The 23,518-nt window shown below is 43.5% G+C and overlaps 1 protein-coding gene across 2 annotated transcripts in view; it reads right to left on the bottom strand.

The window, feature by feature from the left end:
- Positions 1 to 23,518, bottom strand: part of LOC113418637 (1-acylglycerol-3-phosphate O-acyltransferase Pnpla3-like) — a 41,248-nt gene extending 17,730 nt beyond the window's left edge. Inside the window, exon 1 of one of the 2 annotated variants that reach the window (XM_026677619.2) lies at positions 23,204 to 23,518. In XM_026677619.2, the coding sequence (XP_026533404.2) occupies positions 23,204 to 23,399 (196 nt within the window). In that variant the 5' untranslated portion in view covers positions 23,400 to 23,518. The remainder of the gene's footprint in view (positions 1 to 23,203) is intronic. The other variant, XM_087969476.1, reaches the window with a different exon arrangement.

Genomic DNA, 23,518 nt, shown 5'->3' with positions numbered 1-23,518 from the left:
TGCCATTCTTTCATTTTTAAATGTTTTTAAAAGAGCAAAAGAGGGAAGAATGTGTCTTAAAATATTCCAGAGCTAACATTCATTCCATAACCACCTGATTTTATTAATACCATCCAGATGATGGCATCCTTTCCTATGCAGGTATCTGGCATCATACAAAAACCTCAGTGAGAAAAACTCCTACCTGTCTGCAGAGAGTGAGCTGCAGATTCTCTATTCAACTAAAACACCAGCAAGAGAAAATTGGTCTTGTTTCAACTGGAGGCAAATATATATATTTGCAACTTGTTTCTGTGTTCTGTCTCATTACTCAATTTCCATTTTGTAACTTTTCTCTCTGCCCTCCTCTCAGTGGTTCCAAGACGAATCTACCTAGGATCCCAGGCCCATTTGGAGCTCAACAAAGAGGGTCGAGAGCTTAACTTGTTCAAGAAAAATGCCATCTTCCTGACAGGAAATCCAATCTGGCACTCAGCTGACTTAAGATGTTTGTATGTGATGCAAGATAAATTAGGATTCCATTAGTAAATATTTCTCTTGACAACTGGCTGAAGAGAGCTGAAGGGCAGCGCTGTGCATGCCAAAGTTTTGGAGGGAATCTATAGTATCTACACTGAAACAACCCTACTGGAGGTAGCTCAGCACCTCATGGGAAATTTGGCATCTTCAGCTAATGGATGGCCCCAAAATGGAACAGGACACACACTTTCTATTCAACTAAAGAAAATCAACCTCATGAGGGAACCTGAAAACAAGATTGGCACGAACAGATAATCTAGGCAGGGCTGGGCTGCTGAGGGTTCACAGGGGTTCAGGAGAGCCACTAGTAAAGATTTTATGCAGTCCAGAGAACCCCCAAATCCCACTCCTGGCTGGCCTGGTCCACCCCACCCCTCTCCTCCCAGGAGTCCCCACACGGCCCCCCATTTTGGATGCAGGGCGCGCATGGAGGCTCGGGGAGGGTGAAAAACGGGCCTCCCGGAAGTTCTGGAAGACAGGAAATGGGCCTGTTTCTGGCTTCCAGAGAGCCTCCGGAGCCTGGAGAAGCCATTTTCGCCCTCCCGGAGGTTCGAGGAAAGCCTCCGGAGCCCAGGGAGGACAAAAATGCCCCCCCCTCCCCCGTGGTGCAGGAGGCCGACTAGGCCATGCACCCAGGCGACGCCCACCTAGCAACCGGGAAGAGAACCCGTTGCTAAAATTTTTGAAGCCCACCCTTGCTCCTAGGCCTGACTTATTTTAATTTTTAAAAGAAATACACGTTCTCTTTGTAAGCTATAATCAAAGCTGTTGGCTTTCTAATGTTGGCTGACCTTGATTACTTTCCTGGATATAATTTGTCACCAGGCTAGATAATATGACGGGTGCCAGGGAGAGGGAAATTGGCTGATTGCTCTCTCTTGCGTCTCTGAATATTGGCTGCAGGAGAGACTGTTTCCTAGGTTGTTTTTTAAATTGTTGTTTTTGAACAATAGGCAAATTGGGCTTGCCTTCTGTGTCAAACAACACTCAAACATTGCTCATATTAATAAGATTGACAATTATGCTACTTCTGAAAATAAGGATGGTTAATTTATTGATAAGAGCTACAAAATCTGGCTGGTAATTTATACCTATCAAAATATTTGTTTTTATTCACTCTTTCAAATCAGGAGATCCAACTCTTGAATCATTTGAAACTTGGGGTTAATTTGCAATCTCTTCTACAACAATAGTATTTGTTTTTTAAAATATAATGAATGTCTGTCATTTTTACCAGTATTGAGTGAAATATCTACATATACTATAAATTTACTGAAAAATTCTTTGTTTAGTTTGAAACATCAATCCAATTACTACTTTAAATGAAACTGAAATACTGTACTATGAACATATTAAAAGAAAAAAATTGTGAAAAGGCAAACAGGGGTTAATTCTTCAAGCAACAACAGCTCCCCAAAATTTGGTGTGGCAACATACAGACCCAAGGCCAGATACAAACAAAATATCTAATAAAAAGTATTTTTCCAGGCAAAAACTCAATAATCTCTCAAGTCACCTAGTTTTGTGCTACCATTTGTGCAAAATGCCACACCATAAGTTAGGTTTGGAATGTCTTACAGGTAGTCCTCTACTTACAACCAAAATTGACCCCAAAATTTCTGTTGCTAAGCGAGACAGTTGTTAAGTGAGTTTTGCCCCACTTTATGATCTTTCTTGCCACCGTTATTAAGTGAATCACTGAGGTTATTACGTTAGTAACACAGTTGGTTAAGGGAAGCTGACATCCCCATTGACCATGCTTTTCAGAAAGTCACAAAAGGGAATCACGTGACCCTGGGACATGGCAACTGTAATAAGTACATACCAGTTGCCAAGTGTCCAAAATTTGATCATGCGACTTTGAGGATCAGAGGTGGTATTCAGCAGGTTCTGGCTAATTCTGGAGAACCAGTAGAGGAAATTTTGAGTAGTTCAGAGAATTGGCAAACACCCCCTCTGACTGGGGGTGGCCCCATCTATTCTCTGCCTCCCGAGTCCCAGCTGATCGGCTGAGTCTCCTTTTGTTACCCTGCACAGGAGAACGGAGCTGGAAAGCAGGTTAGTGGGGTGGGGAGGGAATAGAGATTTTGAAGTAACCTTCCCCCAGGAGTAGGGAGGGAATGGAGATTTTACAGTGTCCTTCCTCTGCCACGCCCACCAAGCCATGCCCACAGTAATAGTAAAACAATTTGAATCCCACCACTGATAGGGATGTTGTATAAGTCACTTTTTTCATTGTTACTTCGATCACATATCAAATGGTTGGAAGTCAAGGACTGCCAATATAATAGTACTTTATTTGCATTTATTTCAGTATTTTTAATTTTTAATTATTCTTAGAATTCTACTGCATTGTCTTTCTTATATGCAGATATATAGCAGTATGTACTGTTTATTGTTCTGTTTTGTTTGCATTTGCCCTTAGGGCTGTAATAAACTTAAAGAATAACCATTAATCAGAGGGAGTATTAAAATAAGAGGAAGTCTGCTATGGAGCCAGGTCCGTTATATTCACAGATTTGTTTCGTGGGCCAAGGCTGAATTTGAATATTTATTTGTATTTGATTTGATTTGTCAATCGCTTACAAGATAATAGGTATAAGTATAAAAATGAGTAAGAATACAGGAAATAGGTACGAATAAATGGGGACAATTGGACAGGGACGGTAGGCAGGATTGTGCACTTATGCATGCCCCTTACAGACCTCTTAGTAATGGGGTGAGGTCAATAGTGGATAGTTTAAGGTTAAAGGAATGGGGGGGGGGGGGGTTAGGGGATGTAACAACAGAGTCAGGTAGTACATTCCAGGCATTGACCACTCTGTTGCTGAAGTCGTACTTTCTGCAATCAAGTTTGGAGCGGTTTACATTGAGTTCGTACCTGTTGTGTGCTCTTGTATTGTTGCGGTTGAAGCTGAAGTAGTCATTGACTGGTAGTATAATACAAGTATAATAGCAGTTTGGTTGTAAGAGATGAGAGACTTCCCTTCTGAATTAGCCATAATGAAAGATGTACTTTGGTAGCTTATCAAAGACTTGCTTAACCAATGACCTTCCCTGCTTTTTGCTAGATTAGATGTTGTCATTGGGGGCATCTGTTAACTCTGCAAAAATCTGTCCAGGAATCTGGTAAGTGAATGCCCTGCAGTAACCTATTTGGCAGAGGGAGATAAGGGGGTGGCCTGAGGTATCTGCTGAGCCTCAGCTTATTTTCCTGACCCAATCAGGAAAAGGCATTTGCGTTTTTATTACGGGTTGCCCTAACCCAGTCACAACTTTTGTCCTCTTTCACTTCCAGAGAAGAAGTTAAGAGTCAAACTTTTCAAAAGGAGTTTGACCTGAAAAGAGACGGCTCAATAAAAAAAACAAAAAACCTGAAAACCAGCTGTAGTCCCCAATTGCTTACATACTGATGAATGAAGTATTATCATTACATCTGTCTGTCTGTATCTGTATGTATACACACACACACACACACACACACACACCGCAGGGTAGTTGTGCCTAGAGAAAAGAAATGCCTTCCAGAAAGAGAAAAGTTTACCCAGACATTTTAACAAGTGATTTGCAGACACAAACTAAATGCTAGTTATTCATGTCTCTTTTAGCATATGTGTCTTTCAATCCACTTAGCTCTTGTAACTGTCTGGACAAGTGGGCCATTTTCTTGGCAATGTTTTGGGAAATGGTTTGCCCCTGCCTTCTTCCCAGGGCTGAGAGAGTGACCGGCCCAAGGTCCCCCATCTGGTGTTATATCCAAGGCAGGACGAACTCATAGTCTCTGTTTCTAGCTCAATGTCTTAAACTGTTTCACCAAACTAGCTCTCATGTCTCATTTTAAAGTGCAGCATTGAAGCAAAGTAAAGCTCTTTCAACTCTAGTTTTGGGACTTCATGGCTGCATCTACATATTTTTATTACCCATCGCATGGATCCTATGCACTTCTAGATTTTTCAAAAATATAGTATTTTCCTTTCTCACTTTGCTTCTACAGTCCTTGAATGTATTGGTGGCCTTTCATTCAATTTCTGATAGGTGTAACCCCATATGTTATGCTTTAGAAACAATCCTTAAAATCCATTTTTAAGTGCTTTCAATTAATAAGCACAGATATTTTTTTCTTCAGAATCCTGTATTTCCAAAAGCCCACATCTGCATTCTACTATTCTTCCTCCAATGGCATATACAGTGGCTATAGAAAATCTACACAGTGTTAAAATGCCTGGTTTTTGAGATGTAAAAATCAGACCAAGATTAAATCACTTCAGAATTCTTTCCACCTTTAATGTAACATAGAAGCTGTACAATTCAATTGAAAAACAAACTGAAATCTTTTAGGGGGGGAAATAACCATAAAATTTAGAATAGCATGGCTGCATAACTGTTCACACCCTCCTATATGTAGGAACGTGGCAATGTCCAGAAGTAACTAATCACATTCAAACTGATGCTAAATAGAACCATTAATTAAAGTGACTGAACAAGCCCAGATAAAGTTTAGCTGTGGCTAAATAGAACCATTAAAGTGACTGAACAAGCCCAGATAAAGTTTAGCTGTGGTAGAATTTTTCTGACATTCACTTAGTTGTCTCTTAAAACAAAAGCCACAAGTTTCCAAAAGAGTTTGTTGGCAGAAATATCCATTTAATTCATTTCCAAACCGGGAGAAAGACACTGGAAACATGGTGGCTGATTGGAAAGATGGTTTAATGGTGAAGCAGGACCACCCAGCACATGATTCTGGGCTGCTTACCACATGGAGTTGAGAGTGGGTTTTTTTTATACCTTCTCTTGGGCTTTGCACTTGAGCTTCCTGTTCCTGTGCAAGAACATGTATTCTATTGGCTGTTGTAGGGGTCATAGCTGGCTCTGTAGATTTGGCTGAAGTTTGGAGGGTGTGATGCAACTAAGATGAGGCAATGAAGGAACTTGTGTTCTGAAAGGGTGCTGGCCAATTCCTATCATGGCTGAGGGCTAACCCTACCTTTGTTCAGACCTTGCTGCAGGGAATTTGCTTATGAATAGAGCAAGCTCTTAAATGCTGACATCTGCTGAGGGCTATTCAGAAAGGTGGGGGCTATTGACAGTGAGTCTGCTTCCTGCCTGTAAAAAGAATCATGTTTCCAGGGAAATATAATATTCTGCCTTTTTAATATTTCTCAAAATATTTCATTCTAGGAGAGGGGCAGGTGCTAACTTTCTACAAGTTTACAAAGCAACAAAGGGATCTCGTTGGGAAGCATCAGTCAGGAGAAAGGCAAAAAAAACCTTTCCAAGGCATTACATATATTATGGAACAGAGTGAAGGCAGTTATCAACAAGTGGAAAAAATATGGCACCACAGTGACATTACCAAGAATTGGATATCTCCCCTAAATTGGTGAAATAATAAGAAAATTGGTCTGAGAGGCTGCCAAGAAGCCTACTGAGTTGCAGGGATGTGGCAAGTATAGATAGTCGTCAACTTGTGACCACAGCTGAGCAAGGCAGCTAAATGAATTTCGACCCATTTCACTTTGTCACCGTTGTTAAGTGAATCACTACAGAAGTTACGTTAGGAACCCGGTTATGGGAATCTGGCTTCCCCATTGACTTTGCTTATTAGAAGGTTGAAAAGAATGATCACGTGGCCTCCGGAACACTGCAATTATCATAAACATGAGTCAATTCCCAAGTGTCGAAATTTTTGATCACGAGGCCATGGGGATGTTGCAATGGTCAGAAGTGCGTTTCACTTTTCTCAGTGCCACTGTAACTTTAACTTTGAACTGTTGTAAGTCGAGGACTACCTGTACTGGTTATGTATTACATGTGACAACAAACTTTCATATTCTTCATATGTCTGGTCTGTGGAGTAGGGTGGCAAGATGGAAGTCTTTTCTTACCAAAACAAAAACAAAAAAATCCCACCCTCAGACAAGTCTGGCTTCATTTTACAAAAAAAAACCTACAAGACTGACAAAAGTATGTGGGGAAATGTGTTGCGTTCTGAGATGAGGAGGTTGGATTTTGTCCATAATTCCAAAAAGTACCATATTTTTCGGAGAATAAGACACTCCAAAGTATAAGACAACCCAGCTTTTGGGGAGGAAAACAAGAAAAAAAAATCTGCCTCTGCCTCCCAGCAATTTGCCTCCTTGCAGCAAACAGCCAAAAGCCTGTTTCAGCTTCACCACAGCCTGATTAGCACAAGCAGCTGATTTGTCGGTTGGATTGGCCTCCCGACGATCAGCTGTTTCAGGCTGCAGGGATTGCTGTAGCCTATTGCCGCTTCCACACGACCCATTTTCAGCCTCCACCTCCTGTTTTCAGCCTTCACACACTCCATTTCCAGCCTCCGTGTGCCCCATTTTCAGCCTGTTCTGGGCGATAGAGATCAGAATGGGCAGAAAAAGGGGCGCGCGGACGTGTAAAGGCCAAAAATGGGACGTGGAGGGCGAAAATGAGGCACACAGAGGCGGCAATAGGCAATGGCAATCCCTGCAGCCTGAAACAGCTGACTGGCCCCGCCCCCATCTATTCTCCGAACTACTCAAAATTTCCGCTACCAGTTCTCTAGAACTGGTCAGAACCTGAATATCACCTCTGGTTTGCACCCTATCTTCTATCTTGTCCATATTTCTGGCAGAATTAGTACTTGGTTAGGCCGTCTTCTCCCAACTGTTAATGTCCAACAACAAATATGTGAATATGAATTGTGAAATGGATTCCGGGATCTACAGTTCTTTTTCAGAAAGAATGCTTCATCTCCAGAAAAATCCCAGCAGGACCAATGACCGAAGTCATCTTTGTCACTGGAGGCCAGCAGAACTGCTTTTATAGACCATTCTGAAGCCTCAAAGATGACTGAACTCTTAACATACTGGGTCTTTATTTATTTTATGTCTGCAATGCTTAAAACAGCTTCTGCACTTGGCAAATATTACACTGAATCACAAACTTGATGAGCTGGGCAATTTCCAGCAGAGGAGAAAAGCATATTGACAGATCAAGGCTGACCGTTTAAGAGTAGATAATTTTGTGGGGGGACACTGCCCCAATTACCTACTAACCTCAATGCCCCAATTACCTACTAACTTTCTCTATGAGGCATAAAGGGGGGTGAAAGATCCTTTGTACTTTTGTAGCATCCTCTTGGATTTTTAAACATTTAAATTGAATTTAGTTTGCAAAAAGTAATACTAATATATCCAAGTGGAAGCTAGAATGAATCCCAATGAAAGCTTCAAATGTCTACATGAAAGTTACAGTTAATTTATAAACCAAATCAAAGCCTTTAGATGTATTGGAAATAAAAAAATATGCTTTATTTTTAAAAGACCAGACAGACCATTTATAAAATATGAAATTACATTCTATACTTCACACCTAGAATCTATTAAGACAGGGGTGTCAAACTGGTGGCCCACGGGCTGGATGCATCACACAGAGCACGCCCACCCCAGCTCCGCAAAGGGGGAAAATGCCACATGATGACAACGTGACGACGCATGTTTGACACCCATGTATTAAGAGTACAAGGAAGCAGATGAAAGGCTCTCTATTATATGTATTTTCTTGTGATATAACTTTCAGGTAATGTAATGTTTGGAACATGTTTCCAGCTTCTAGTCTTCAGTCTTGTGTAAATTCATTTTTATTTCCTACCTTAGGTTTACGATAGTGTAAAGAAGAAACATAACTAAAGCAGCTGACAAAAGTATAGGTAGGGATTATTATGTATTATTAATTCCTCGTGAACAGTTCTGGCTCTTCTTCAACAAAAATATTTCATGAGAAAAACAAACATTTACTCAAAGAGGAAAAGCTATCCACAAAAGTAGTTTATGTAACTTGTGATATTTCCTTCTTGGTAATCTCAACCAATCCATTTTTTCTCTCTCTTATTTGGTCTACTGTATTAATACAACCATCTAAATATGTTGCAATCAAGGCTTCTGATTCACAATACCACTATCACAGCTTTCCCCATTTGGTTAACATTCCAAAATACAAACATTTACAGAATAAACACTTCCATGCCTACTTGGAAGAGGCTACTATACAAAAGGAGAGGCCATCCAAATTTCATTACTATTTCTTAGCAAGAAGATAATTACATCATGGGAGAATAACATTAAACATGTTGGAGAGAGAGGGGAAGGAGGGAGGGAGAGGGGGAAAGGGAGAGAGAGAGACTAAGAGGAAAGCCACCTTCAATTCGCATGCAGAGTTTTGGATACACCTGGAAGTGAAGAGATGCTTCCAGAATGAACAGAATCAGATGCAATGCAAAATGTCAGTTCCATTCGCTTTAATGTGTTAAACATCTCCTGAGGAATCAACAAAAACTTCAAGTATTTGGCTCCAAATACTCATCAAGACTCCTTGAATGACACATTCAGATTATCTCTGTCCATTTTTTTTATTTTAAATTATTGGATGAGGATCCAGAACTAGACTATCCAGGTGTAAGTCTCAAGTTTATCTTGTGATGAATTTCTCTGAGCAACGCTCAATTTACACTAGTCTTGAGATTTAAAAGAATGGGAGAAAATAATAACTTTCACTCATATAATTATATGTACACATGTATGAAAGCATTATAGCTACATGAAGTTATGCATTTACAGCTTCAGGTCCCTACTATGGACCCCAAAGGTAGGTCATTTTGAGAACTACCTCTGTAGTTGAAGCTTGTTTGCAGTATTTTTAATTACATTGGGAAAATACTCAATTTGATTACAATTTTTTCAGATATTTTAGACAGGTGGAGTGTCTTTTTCTCCCTATCTAACTTCAACATACATGTTAAATGAAATAAAGCTACTAATTCTTCTCTATTAGTAATTTTCCCAGTGTGTTCAATGAATTCAGATGGAGGATAACGTTGATCTAATCCTTGAACTCATATTTTAAACTTTATCCTGAGAAAAGAGGTTTTGGAGTCATGAAATTAAATGGCGGCATTGTACAGATAGTCCCCAATTTAAAAATGAGTTCTCTTCTCAAGGTCTGCCCTTAAGTCAAATATGTACGCAAGCCAGAGCAGTATTATTAAATAATACCACATAATTTGTATTTACATAATGAACTTGATTTCCTGTGTATTTAATTCCAGTTTTGTACAACAGGTTAGATTATTAAATATGGGTTGACCTTGAATGGGGTGGACTTAACTTTGGAAATTGTTATATTGTGTAAAATGACTCTGATTTTAAAGAACAGTTGAGGGTTGGAAGTGAAAGCTGAAATACCTCAGTTAACCAAGAGAAAAAGCCCTACATGTAAACAGTGTCAGAGATATTTATATAACTTCCTCCATAAATGAGGAGTTTTTATATTTCTAGAATATAGGGAGTCCTCAACTTACAACAATTCGTTTAGTGACCTTTCAAACTTACAGCAGCACTGAAAAAAGTGACTTATGACCGTTTTTCATATTTACAAACTTTGTAGTAGCCCCATGGTCACGTGATCAAAATTCAGATGCTTGGCAACTGGCTCATACTTATGACCGTTGCTGTGTCCCAGGATCGTGTCATCCCCTTTTGCAATCTTCTGACAAGCAAAGTCAATGGGGGAAACCAGATTCACTTAACAACCGGGTTACTAACTTATCAGCTACAGTGATTCACTTAACAATGGTAGCAAGAAAGGTTGTAAAATTGGGCAAAACTCAACAAATGTTTTCATTAACAGAAATTTTGGACTCAACTGGTCGTAAGGCAAGGACTACCTGTATTTTTTATTCCATAAATATAGCAAGCAAAACGATCGGGAAATATATCTAATGTCAGTGTTCCAGCAAACCTCCATTCCAATCAGTAACTCCGAGACAAGCATAATCTCAAAAGTACCTTTATTAGAATAGCACCTGGCACATCTGTGGAATCTTGAAACTAAAGTTTCCTGGACTTCCCACAATGTCCCAACCTACAATCCATCCCCTTCTCCGTAGAACTGCTGCGAGCATCCAGAGAGTGGGAGGTGCTTCAGTCCTTCCTTCTCACAGGCTGAGTTATAATTGAAGAACGCTCCTCCTTCCTCCACGTGGCTCCTCCATGCGTTCTCCCAGTTTTCACTCAGCCTTCGAGAAAGCAGGCAGCGATCTCTTGTTCCTTGGCCGTTTTTCAGAGTTTTTTGCTTCTAAGTGTTCAGGTTTGCCTTTATTCCTTTCCTCCTTGTCCCTGCGTTGATAGTGTGCTCTTAAATTTAATTGGTGAGGCGTTTTTTTGCCTGTAGGAAGGGGTTTAAGGGCTCGGAGCTTTACTTCGCCCCCCACCCTCCTCCCTTTCTCTGCATTTCCGAGCGTGCCTTATCCAGCCGCTTGTCTCCGTGCCTTGATTTATTGCACTATCATCATTCCCCCCAGAACGCTTTAGAGGAAGCAACGCTTCCTCTCCCAGCCCTGGCTTTTCGTTGTTCCTGATTGCCTGGTAAGCGAATAGGGCTGGTGCGCCTCTGATTGCCTCGCGTCGTGCCGGGCGGCCATTTTGGAACCGCCTCGTGGCCGGCGCCATTTTGTTTTATTTTAAATAATATTTTTTCCTGGCTGTGTGTAATTTTTGTTTTTGGATTTAAGCTGTGTGGATTGAGGCCCTAAGCGGGACCGTCAGGCCGCGTGGAGCCCCTTTTTTTATTGGAGGACACTGTGGTTCCGGCCCTGCTGTCTTTCCTTTAGAGGTTTTTTCTTGTTGGCTTTTTCTGTCTGTATCAATCAGCTTGTTCAGAGGCGCGGCATGTACTTCCCATTGTGTTGGGAGGCTGCCTAAAGAGGCCTACCTATTATACTTATTTTGCTTCCTTATTTTTGGCCTCTGCGTTCATTCGGCTCATTTGGATTTGTATTTAATAATTTTTATTATTATTTTCTCCTTGTGCCTATTTGGCCCTGTCCTGGGCCCGCCCTTAAAAAAAAAAAAAAAAAAAAGGAGAAAAGAAATTATTATTATTAGTTATTTTATAATATATTCAGCAAGCTTTTGTGTAGATATTTTTGGATAGTTTTCTCCTTGTGTTTTTAGTACTTGGTGTTTTAAAAACAAATTCAAATAAATAAATAAATAAATAAATAAATAAATAAATAAAATAAAAAATAAAAATAAAAAATAATAAAAAAAAATTTTATTCAAAGGGGGACGTGATCTGATTTGGGAAAACCGGTTTGCGTTTGTAAGCCGAACTCTAGGCGTGCCAACCGCCATATTTGTTGTAAGGTTTTTTCCTTGATACCATGGCAGAGAACAATCCAACTGGCTCTTCCCTGAAGGCCAAATCGAAGACGCACTATCTTCGTAAGAGGGACAAGGACTCCTCCAGTGCTTCTCAAAAGGACGCCTTAAGGCGTCACAAAGCTCTGGAAAAGGAGTTCAGTAAACGATCTAAAGAACTGCACACTATAACTACCCCACCTTCTACCTCTGCCCATCCCCTCCCCTGCCGAGTCGTTCTTCCCCCTCCAGGTGCAGTAAATCCACCCGGAGCCGCCAGCCATCCCGTACTCCAGAGGCGACCTTCACGCCAACCGCTGCAGGTCTTCGCCTGAGGAGCCGCCGTCAACCATCATCCCTGATAGTATCAGGAATGGATGCAATTGCTATCCGTCAGGGTATAGCTGATGGAATGCAGCAGCTATCCAGACCTGGTTCTCGAGGAGGACTTCCGACGTTGAATCTTTATCTGGTCGATCTCTCTCGGGCAGGCCCCAGCAGGGTCAGGTACCTTCTCATACGGATGCCCCATCCCCAGGAGGGGAGGAGCCTCAGGAGGTCTCGCAGGAACAGGAGGAAATGGGCTTTGAGCCCTTCGGGAGGAGGAAGGCTCTGAGAGGGGTCCTCGCAGTATTCTGATTTCCTTCTCGGGGACCCTATGGAGGGGGAAATGTCAGAGGACGAGGGCATTTCTCCCTAACAACCGACGGTTGGGCCTCTTTAAACCCCAGTTATTTAAGTCCTTATTATTTAAGGCTAAGAATAGCTCAGGCCTGGCCTCTCAATCTCCTTCTGATCCACCGCCATCGACTTCGGAGGATCCAGATGACCTCATGTTCAGGCAACCGATTGTGGAAGCAGAAGTTATTCCGGACCCCCAATCTTCTCAGACTTGGTTGCGAGGCAGTTGGCCTCGGTGGGTCCTACACCCGCCCCCTCTAGTCAGGATAAGAGGATGTTTAATCTGGACCCAGCATTCTCTTCTATGTTAGACACCCCGGAGGTAGACGATCCAATTGTGAGGCTGACCTCCTCTTCCAACCCTACGGATGCGTTGGAGGCGCTGAAGCCAGAGGACAAGCGGGCGGAGATGGCTCTTCGGCGAGCTCACCAGTCCGATGCCTGGGCCATCAGGTCGGCCACGGCCGCTCCTTTTCACCCGTTCCTCCATCAAGTGGCTCAGGCAGCTCAAGCAGCATATCCCCCGACTAATACCAGGGCCCATCAGGATATTGCAAAAATCACAGCAGCGGCGGAGTTCGCGGCTGATGCCACCTTTCATTCGGTTAAGTTCGCTTCACGGGCCATCTCCTCCCATGTTACAGCTAGGAGATTACTTTGGCTTCGGCATTGGCAGGCCGATGTTAAAAATAAATCCAAGTTGGCTTCAGCCCCTTGGCAGAAGGGAAGCTGTTCGGCCTGCCCTTGAACCCTTGCTTTTGGAAACTCGAAGTAAGAAAGTTTCTTCCTTCGCTTTTTCGCAGGCAGGAGTCTAGAGGTCCCAGCTCTTTTGGAGGGGCTCCTTTCGCCCCCATACCAGTCGTCATTCTCCCCTAGATTCCAGGGTTCCCCGTCGTTTCGGTCATCCTACCACGACCGAAGTGATACAGGAGACAGGAGCCGAAGAGGAGGCAGCTTTAGGAGATCCTTTAGAGGCCCGGTCACAGGGCCTCCCGCCGGCCCAGATAGGGCCTCAGACCTTCTCCCCATAGGCGGTCGCCTCAGGCATTTTGCAGACCTCTGGGAGAGGTCCACTTCAGATGCCTGGGTGAGGAGTTCCGTGCGTTTGGACTCGTTCTACAATTCTCTCCCCCTGAACATTTCAGGATTTCACCTGTCTCTAGGGATCCTACAAAGCGGGCTCTTATGGATTCCGCCATTAAACATCTGGCTGACATTAGGGCCATCCAACCTGTCCCATCCTCTCAACGAGGAAGAGGTTTTTATTCTCTCTTGTTCTTGGTGCCTAAACATTCAGGGGTTGGAGACCTATTTTAGATCTCAAGCGACTTAATCGCTTTGTCAGGCGCCAGAAGTTCAAGATGCAGACTCTACAGTCTATTTTACAGGGTATCAGGGAAGGGGACTGGCTCACGTCAGTTGACCTGTCGGAGGCATACCTCCATATTCCCATTCATCCCTCATACTCAAAGTATTTGAGATTCTGTTATAATAACCAACATTTCCAGTATGTGGCCCTCCCTTTCGCCTTGTTTCAGCCCCGAGGTCTTTCACGAAGGTGCTGGCAGCTCTGGCGGCCCATCTTAGACAGGTTCCCATCCGCATCCATTGTTACCCTCGACGATATCCTTATCGTATCCTTCCCGACAGCAGGCCGAGAGGGATACTAGTGTTACCCTTTCAGTGCTACAAGATCACGGGTTTTTAGTGAATTGGGAGAAGAGCCAACTTAGCCCTTCCACCCGCATAGCTCACCTAGGAGCTGTAATTGACTCTGTTAAGGGTAAGGTCTTCCTCTCCCAGGAGAGGCTTCATAGTATTCATACTGCTATCCGGACTATCAGGCGAACTGGTAAAGCGTCCTTGCTCAGTTTATCCAAGCTTCTGGGGGAACTTGTTTCCTGCATTTCTATTATCCCATGGGCTCGCTTGCATTCCAGATCCTTGCAGTGGTTCCTTCTGCCGTACAGCAGCGCTCGGGAAGGAGCACATCAAGTCAGTGGTAAGGATACCTCCAAGGGTTCTCTCATCCCTTCTTTGGTGGACTCGACCTTCTACCAACAGAGGTCATCTATTCAAGGAGCCCCAAAGGGTCACTCTACGACAGACGAAGCCTTTCTGGATGGGGGCCCATCTGCAGTCTCTGTCAGCCCAGGAGTTTGGTCTCCTTCGGAACGACGACACAACATCAACTGGTTGGAGCTTCATGCGGTATACCTAGCCCTGCGAGCTTTCGCTCCTCAGGTGAGAAGGCACCACATTCTGGTCCTTACGGACAACACCACCACCAAAGCCCATATCAACCGGCCAGGAGGCACCCACTCCATCATCCTCATGAGAGAAGCCGAACGACTATGTCGATGGGCAGAGACGCATCTTTCCTCCATCAGGGCAGAGCACATTTCCGGGGTCTCCAACGTCCAGGCAGACTGGCTGAGCAGGGCCACGTTGGACCCAGCAGAGTGGCGCCTGCATCCGCGGTTGTTCAGGGAAGCAGCAGACAGGTTGGTCTCCTCTGGTAGACCTCTTTGCCTCGCCGCTCAACACGCAGACACCAAGGTTCTTCTCTCGGTTCCCTTCCCACGGGGCAGAGAACCACGACGCCCTGCGTTGCCCGTGGCCTCCCGGCCTCCTGTACGCCCCTCCGCTTCCGCTGATCCCCAGGGTAATTCGGAAGTTGCTGTTCGAGAGGGCGGAGATCCTACTAGTGGCCCCATATTGGCCCAGGAGGCCGTGGTTTTGCGGATCTTCACGGTCTATCGGTGGTTCCGCCGTGGAGGATCCCGCTGGACCAGATCTCCCTGTCACAGGGACCTCTGCTTCATCCAGAACCACAGTGGCTGCAGCTAGCCGATCTGGAGGTTGAGCGGAAAGCGATGATTGAAGAAGGCTTGTCTACCCAGGTCATAGATACCATTCTGGCTGCCAGGAGGCCTTCCACTACTCGAATTTATGATTCAACTTGGAACAGCTTCTGTAAGTGGTGCCGAAAATCCTCTGTCAATCCTCGCTCTCCTTCTATAGCACAAATTCTAGCCTTTTTACAGGATGGCCTAAATGAAGGTCTCTCTCCCAACCGTTGAGAAGACAGGTCGCGGCCCTCTCAACGGTGGTGACTAAGCGGCTCCTTCAGCTCTCTTTCCCACCACCCTCGCATTAAGGCCTTTTTAAAAGGGGCTTCTAATTTGCGCCCGCCGGTAGTGCATAGATATCCAACATGGGACCTTAACAAAGTTCTCCTGGCCTTGACTAGGCCTCCTTTGAACCTCTCAGGGAGGTACCACTCCAGTTTCTCACCTTTAAGGTGGTCTTTCTTGTAGCGATCACCTCAGCTAGAAGGATATCTGAAATTGCAGCTCTATCCGTGAGGAAGGACTTGTGCATTTTTCATTCTGATCGAGTGGTCTTGAGACCAGACCCCTCCTTTTTACCAAAAATCAATTCTGCTTTTCACAGGGCGCAGGAGTTGGTCCTACCTAATTTTTGTCCAAAGCCTCTGCATGATAGGGAGAGGCAATGGCACACCCTAGATGTTCGAAGGGCGTTGCGTATTTACATATGTCGCACGCAATCCATCAGGAGATCGGAGTCCCTGTTTTTGTCATTTCAGCCTAAAACGCTGGGTCAAAAGGTACCACCATCCACGGTAGGCCGGTGGATTAGGCGACCATTTCCAAGGCCTATTCAGTTCAAGCTCTTCCAATCCCCAGTGGGATAACGGCTCATTCCACCAGGAGCGCAGCTACATCAATAGCTTGGGCTACTCAAGCCTCGCTTCTTGACATTTGCCGGGCGGCCACTTGGGCCTCTCCGTCACCTTTCATACGCCACTATAAGATTGACACTTTCGCTTGGCTGAAGCGTCCTTTGGCAGGCGAGTCCTACAGCAAGTGGTTGGGGATCCTAAGGAGATTCCGATCCAGACGGAGTCCCGCCCGTAGGACAAACATGCTTTGGTATGTCCCACTCTCTGGATGCTCGCAGCAGTTCTACGGAGAATGGGCGTTGGTTCTTACCTGATACGCCTCTTCTCGTGGAACTGCGTAGAGCATCCAGCCCCACCCTTCTTGGTCCGTCTGGTAGGGAATTCTGTTTTTCAGCCAATGATCGTTATTGTATATACTTGAGTTGTTTACTAGTTCAGTTAGAGGATTATGGTTGTCCTCTCGTCTTCGTGAAACTGGGAGAACGCATGGAGGAGCCACGTGGAGGAAGGAGGAGCGTTCTTCAATTATAACTCAGCCTGTGAGAAGGAAGGACTGAAGCACCTCCCACTCTCTGGATGCTCTACGCAGTTCCACGAGAAGAGGCGTATCAGGTAAGAACCAACGCCCATTTTCTCCCATCATCACATCACATGGACTAATCGCGATCTGTCCCACTGTAAGATCCTTTTTCTCTGCTGCGCCACACTTAATCACCTTGAACTAAGAAAAGAATTTTATTTTGTCTACTCAGAACTACTCTCAATTGAAATCACCCCACTCCCACTTTCTCAGGCTATGTGGCAGCGTGGAATATGGCTTCCAAAACTGACATCCATTTTGATTTCTTGGCAGAAGTGTTCATCCCTGTCTTCTTCCAGGATTTGTCATGCCTGCAACCCTGGCATTTTTCAGGGTTTCCTGATCAACATTTTGGAATCAGTCCAACACACATTTCATGAAGCCACAGTGCGAGCTGAATCCACCTATGATCTAGTCCAGGGGTGTCAAACGCACGGCCCGTGGGCCGAATCTCACCTGCGATAGGTCCAGAGTTGTTCCGTGAGGCCATCCCAGAGACGGCAAGGGACCGGCCCATGCCACCCTGGCCCCACCCACCCAGGGGCCATGACAATCAGGCCACACCCAACCCAGCCCCCCAAGGGCAAACAAAATCCTGGTATGGCCTGCGATGGGATCGGGTTTGACACTCCTGATCCTAATGCTAAACTGGAATCTTCTGGGAAACATCTGATCTGGTCATCCATATCACTGCTACTTGATTAAATATCTCTTCTTGAAAACGACTACCTTTTATTCACACTCACTAGAAAACCTCACTCACTTTGTCTTTAAGCAGTTGGTGAAAAATAAAGGCCCAGCAGTGCTATTGGAGACCCCTATTCTTCTTGTAAATTACTGAGAGTACTCACTAAATACATATTTAATTTGATTCTTCAATGAATACGCAGAATTCAAAACTGAATTTGATTTAACTTGATTTTTTTCCTGAACTTAGGGGTGGTCCTACTCATAGGCAAAATTGCCAGGCATACAGGTATCCTCACTTCAGCAACTATTCAAAGTTACTACGGCCCTTCCCAGGGGTATTTAAGACCCAGATCCAAAAGTTCATCGGCTGCACACACCCCCAGGTCACATGACTGCATTTTAGGCACTGAGCAACCAGCTCACGTTTATGGCCATTTACAATGTCCTACAGCCACACGACATTTTACATTTTTAGATAGACTGGCGTTTATCTATGGTTTTGGCGAAACAGGCCCAGAGCAAATTGGTTTGCTTAACGACCACTGCAAAAAAGATACTAAAAATCAGGATGGTCATTAGGCTGACTCACTTTACAATGATCATGACCTTATGATCGTAACAGGTTATCAAGTTATGGCTGTAAATCGAGGATTACCTATACATACCGTACTTCCCTCTTTCTTAAGGAAATTAAGATGCTTCTAGGCATAAGTCAGAAAACTAGAATGCCAAGCATGCTGTCATGGTATTAATAACTCAGGTAGCAGTTGACATATCTGTATATCAATACACAGTAAGAAGAGCCTCCAGGGTTGCAGTTGATCCAGGGTTGCAGTTGAACCAGAAGAAAACCTGGACTTTCAGCACCATTACAAGAACCTTATTAACATCAAGACGTTTTACAAGGATACTCAGGCAGGGATTGCCCAATCCCTATGATGTTTGGCTTTTCCATGATATGGAACTCTATTCTATCTATCTTTCCCTTCCTTTTAATTGAAAGCCGCCTAATCTTTGAGGTCAGGCAGCCTTAAAATTAAAAGAAAAGAAACATTCAGTCTACAGTAACAGTGTTGAAAACCTGGAAGGGTCTAGTTAAAAAGAAAAGCTCTCAAAATGGCTGCCATCTGCAGGATTATATAAATCTGTGTCATCTGCTTGCAGGAAGGCAATTGCTTCAACTATGTCAACAACTATTACTACATAAACCTAATATTAAGGTATTGTATTTCATTCTGCTCCGCCACTCCCTGCCCCCAAAGCCCAACAATATAATGGAGGTGAACAATATAAGCCTATTATACTGTCCAACATGGCTCTGGCCTGGAACAAGATCTAGTGATCCACTCCAGTTTTCTCACCCAAAAGCGTTAAGGATCGACTCAAAGATGTAGGAGTTATGGTATCGAGCAGTATGTGTCTCTGGCTTGGGAGGTACCTATAAATCTGCAGGGGAAGAGCAAAGAGACTATCATACTAGCAGAAGCATTCATAATGTGGATGGGGTAAATCCTAATGGTCCTTCAGCCATTGACACAGCTCCTGGTGAAAAAAGAGCTCTCCAATGTTCAAAATTGGGAACATGGAACATCAATGGCTTAAATCTAGGAAAGCTGAACATTGTTAAAAACAAAATGAATAGGCTCAACATTGATATATCAGTCAACGTTGATGTACCAGACATCAGTTAAGCTCAGTGGACTGGCTGTAGCTTCTTCAACTCTGATGGTCATATCCTATACTACTTTGGCAATGATACCATCAGAAGAGGAGTAGGTTTCCTACTGTATAAAAAAGTGGGCAAAACCCTGGAAAGTTTTCAAACAGTCAGTGACAGGATAATTGCAACACATATCAACAGAAAACCTCACAACATAACAATTGTGCAAGTTCACGTTCTCACTGCAGACTCAACAGTAGAGAACATCAACAAATTCTATACTGAAATTCAGGAAACTCTTGAAACAAACACTGAAGAAAGACATTATATTATTGGAGAAATGGAGAAATGGAAGAAAAGGGATCACAGGCAAGTTTGGCCTTGGTGAAGGAAATGAAGCAGGAGAACATCCAATTTAGCTAAGCACAATGAAGATGTGGTTTGAATAACACAATTATACACTTGGATAGAGAACCCAAATCAACTATATATTACGTCAAAAGAAGTGGAACATTCCATCTTCACCGTGAAAACATTCCCTGGTGCAGATTGTGGGTCAGACCATGAACTGTTAGCCTGCCAAAGACGTTGCAATGTCAAACAACCACCCATGATTCAAAAATGTGAAGCCAAGGAGATTCCCCTGGCATTTGCAGTTGAAGTTAAGAACAGATTTGAACTGCTCAATATCATAGAAAGACAACCAAATGAGTTATAGGGGGAAATAAAAACAACTGCCACTGAAAAAGCCCAAGAACATATAGGAAGCCAAAGAAATTGGCCAGTTGGATATCAGAAGCTACAATAAAAACATCAGATGAGAGAAGGAAAGCAAAAGCTGCTGGTGACAGGGAAGAAAAGTGGAACACTAAATGCAAAGTTTCAGAGAGAAGCAAGAAAAGATAAAGAAAAATACTGGGCTAAACAATGTAAGAAGCTAGAGGAAGCAGCCATGAGAGGTCATACATGAGAGTGCTTCACTTATGTGAAGAAGACAAGAAACTCCTTTATGGCAAGAAAGGCTACATGGTCAGAGGATGGGATGGGAAGGAATTGCATGACCAACAAGCAATCAGAGAAAAATGGTGGAAATATGCAGAACTTTACACAAATTAAAAACAAGGCCAAGACATAAGAGGAGAACCTGACCTACCAGAAATGGAACCCGATATCCTGGAGGAGGAGGTAGTATGGACACTCAACCAGTTACCTAACCACAAAGTCACAGGAGTTGATGAAATTCCTGCAGAGTTGCTAAGATCACTGTCAACAAAAGCACTGAGAGCACTTTGCCAAAGTGTATGAAAGAGTGGTCAGAAGAATGGGGGGGGAATCAATATTTATCCCCAAACAAAAGAAAGGTGATAAGACTGTTCCAACCACTGAACCATAGCCTTGATATCACACGTGAGTAAAATTCCCTTGAAGATAATCCAGCAACATTTTAATCCAACTGTGAATATACAAGCAGGATTTTGGAAAGGAAGGGCAACACACAGGATCATATTGCCAATCTAAGTTGGATGGTGGGAAAAGTAAAGAATACCCAAAGACCTCTACATGGGCTTCATTGACTGCACAAGAGCCTTCAATAGTCTTGACCATGACAGGCTCTGGAATTGCCTCAAAGATTTGGGAATATCACCACACCACATCTAGCTCATTCGGTCATCGTATTCTGATCAGGGACTCTGGAGACCCAAATTGGTTCACAATTAGGGGGGAAAGCACATGACAAGTTTACTTCCTATCACCTATACTGTTCAACATGCATACAGAAATAGCTATGAGAAATGCACATTTGGAGGGATCCTGAGAGTCAAAATGAAAGTGAAAAATTTGGACTGCACCTTAACATCAAGAAAACAAAGATAATGACAACTGCAGGGAATACAGAGGCCAGAGAGCAGATTGACAACGAAACCATCAAAAGAATAAAGGAATTCATCTTCCTGGGTACAAAAATCAAAGTGGTGGCTGCAGGCAGTTCAGAAGGCGTATAGCACTTGCAAGAACTGTAATGTCTGACATTAATAACACCTGGAAGATTAAAGACATCAACCACACAACCAAGTGTAGATTTATAGTTAACACAATAATTTTTCCAACTGATACATGGCTGCGAAACTAGGACTCTGAAAAAGGCAGATAGGAAACGTCTTGGAACTATGGTGCTGGAGGCTACTATTTCGCATCCCAGATTGCCACAAAAAAAAAAAAAAACCAACCCAAAGAAATCTTAGGCCAAGCCTCACCAAAAAATCACTTGAAGCCAAGATCGTCAAACAGAGGCTGTCATACTTTGGTCATGTCATGAGAACTGATTCACTGGAAAATTAAATCATGTTGGGAGCGACAAAGGAGAAGAGGCCACTCTAGTACCCTCTGGCTAAACACTACAAAAAATGACACTGGGACAACCCTGGCAGATCTGAAGGAGGTGGTGGGAGACAGAGGGGCATGGAGAGTACAGATCCATAGAGTGGCTGAGGGTTGGACATGACTAAAAGGCTGACAACTTCATTCTGGTTGCTTCAAGCTTGGGACCCTTTCAAAAAGTTCAAAATAGCCATTTTATGAACTTAGATGGACATTCTGAGCTTAATATGATTTAAGGCATGTGTGTCTAAACTTTTGGCTTGCCTAGGCCACACTGAGTGAAGAGGCATTGTCTTGGACCACATATAAAATATATATTGTAGTTATACCGCATATATACGTGGTTTATATAATAATGTTAAAACTTTATGATATTGGGGCATGGATTGGAAGATTTAAACTAGCATTCCTCATTTTTAATTTCTACAGCAGCTTCTCTCCTTTCCAGGCGCTCCAACATTTCAAACCCTTGATTCCACTTTTTAAAGTCCCATTTCTATCTTGCACATTATAATAGGACTACAAATTTGAAATCAAATGCAGCAAAATTTGAAATACAATGTATTATCACCCAAAATTCTGACAAAACCAGGATCCAGAAAATTGTCTGCTGAATTCAAAGTCCGTTAAAATGAAATTTACTCAATCAAGGGTAAATTATGTGAAACTTTCTTAACAATGAGTATAAATCTATTGTAATACACGAAGATATGACCTATGCCTCCATAAAGATCTTTTGAAGTCTGTCAGCTTTTCTCCAGATGGAGAGAGAATGTTATTTGTAGTTCAATACAATGGGCGAAAATATAAAAATCGCAAAAATGTTTAGACTTTTCCTCAGTGAGCCACGCTGTCTGGATTAACGAATACGTCTCCATCACTGCTTTTTCAACTGGGACAAATTTGACAAGGTTCATTAAGTTCTAAAAGTTAACAAGAGTTTTTTTTTCTGACTGGATTCCCTCCAAGCTCTTTTGGGACTGTGCAGAAATGAATGCAAAAAGGCTGAGCCATAAAACACTATTTACCTAATTACAATGGCATTCTGACACCCGTGCTGGATTCACAACGCAATTAAACCACAACATGTGAACACAGACAAGTGTTGAGGGGGTCTGGTGGAAAATATTGTATTATTATTATTATTATTATTATTATTATTATTATTATTATCCCCATATTGCATTATTTCTGTCCCCCAACACAGCTTCATCTCCCAAGTCGAAGGGCCTTTCACCAAAGCAACCCATCTGAGATAAATACAGTCGGGCTTAATTAATCAGATCAAGCCACTAATATAATTAACCCACTAACCCACCCAGGATTAATTACATCCCTAGAAGAGAGTGCAATCGTGCTCTCCTCTCAGGTCAGCCTACCACTCTGTTGCTGCAGAATCAAAGGGAGCCCCCCCCCATCTCAGTCCTTTAAGATTTCTCCAGGCACCAAGCGCCAAACCACAAATCAGGACTATCAGGCATCAGCAGCCCTTTCCAAAATAATAATAATAATAATAATAATAATAATAATAATAATAATAATAATAATAATAATAATAGTAATAATAGTAATGATAATAATAGTAATAATAACAAAAAATCTCTGCTTTCTCCATTCCCACGAATGGAATCTGGACTTCGTTCACTTAGCCAAAGCTTTTCCCCATGCACACACAAATTAACCAACTTTACCCAAGCCGAGGGCATGCCAGCCTGCGCGAGAGCCTCACGACCCGGATTCCCCCAGTCGGGACGCGTTCCCACGACTCTTCCCGACTAGGCGCAGGTCAGACCCACCCAGAGAGCCGCCTCCGATGAGGACGGCACCGGCCAGCGCCCCCGCCGAGGCCCCATATATGCACCGGGCGTCGCGGAGGATGTGAGGGACGCGCTCCTGCAGGCAGGTGGCAACGCCAATGTGATAGACGCCCAGGAAGCCGCATCCCGCGAACGACACGCTCCAGCCGTCCTCGCCCTCCAGCAGTTCCACCATCGCGGCTAATGAAAAGACAGCAGCGGCGGCGGCGGCGGTGACGACAACCACCCAAACTGCACCCGTCCCAGCCGCCACACTGGCCGCTAATGAAGCAAGCCGGACACAAGCCTCCGCTT

Source organism: Notechis scutatus, chromosome 6 (assembly GCF_049901735.1).
Source record: "Notechis scutatus isolate UNSWTSFEM ecotype Mainland chromosome 6, rNotScu1.2, whole genome shotgun sequence".
Taxonomy (NCBI): Eukaryota; Metazoa; Chordata; class Lepidosauria; order Squamata; family Elapidae; genus Notechis; species Notechis scutatus.
The sequence above is the reverse complement of the archived record's forward strand: the minus strand, read 5'-3'. Positions and strand labels throughout refer to the sequence as shown.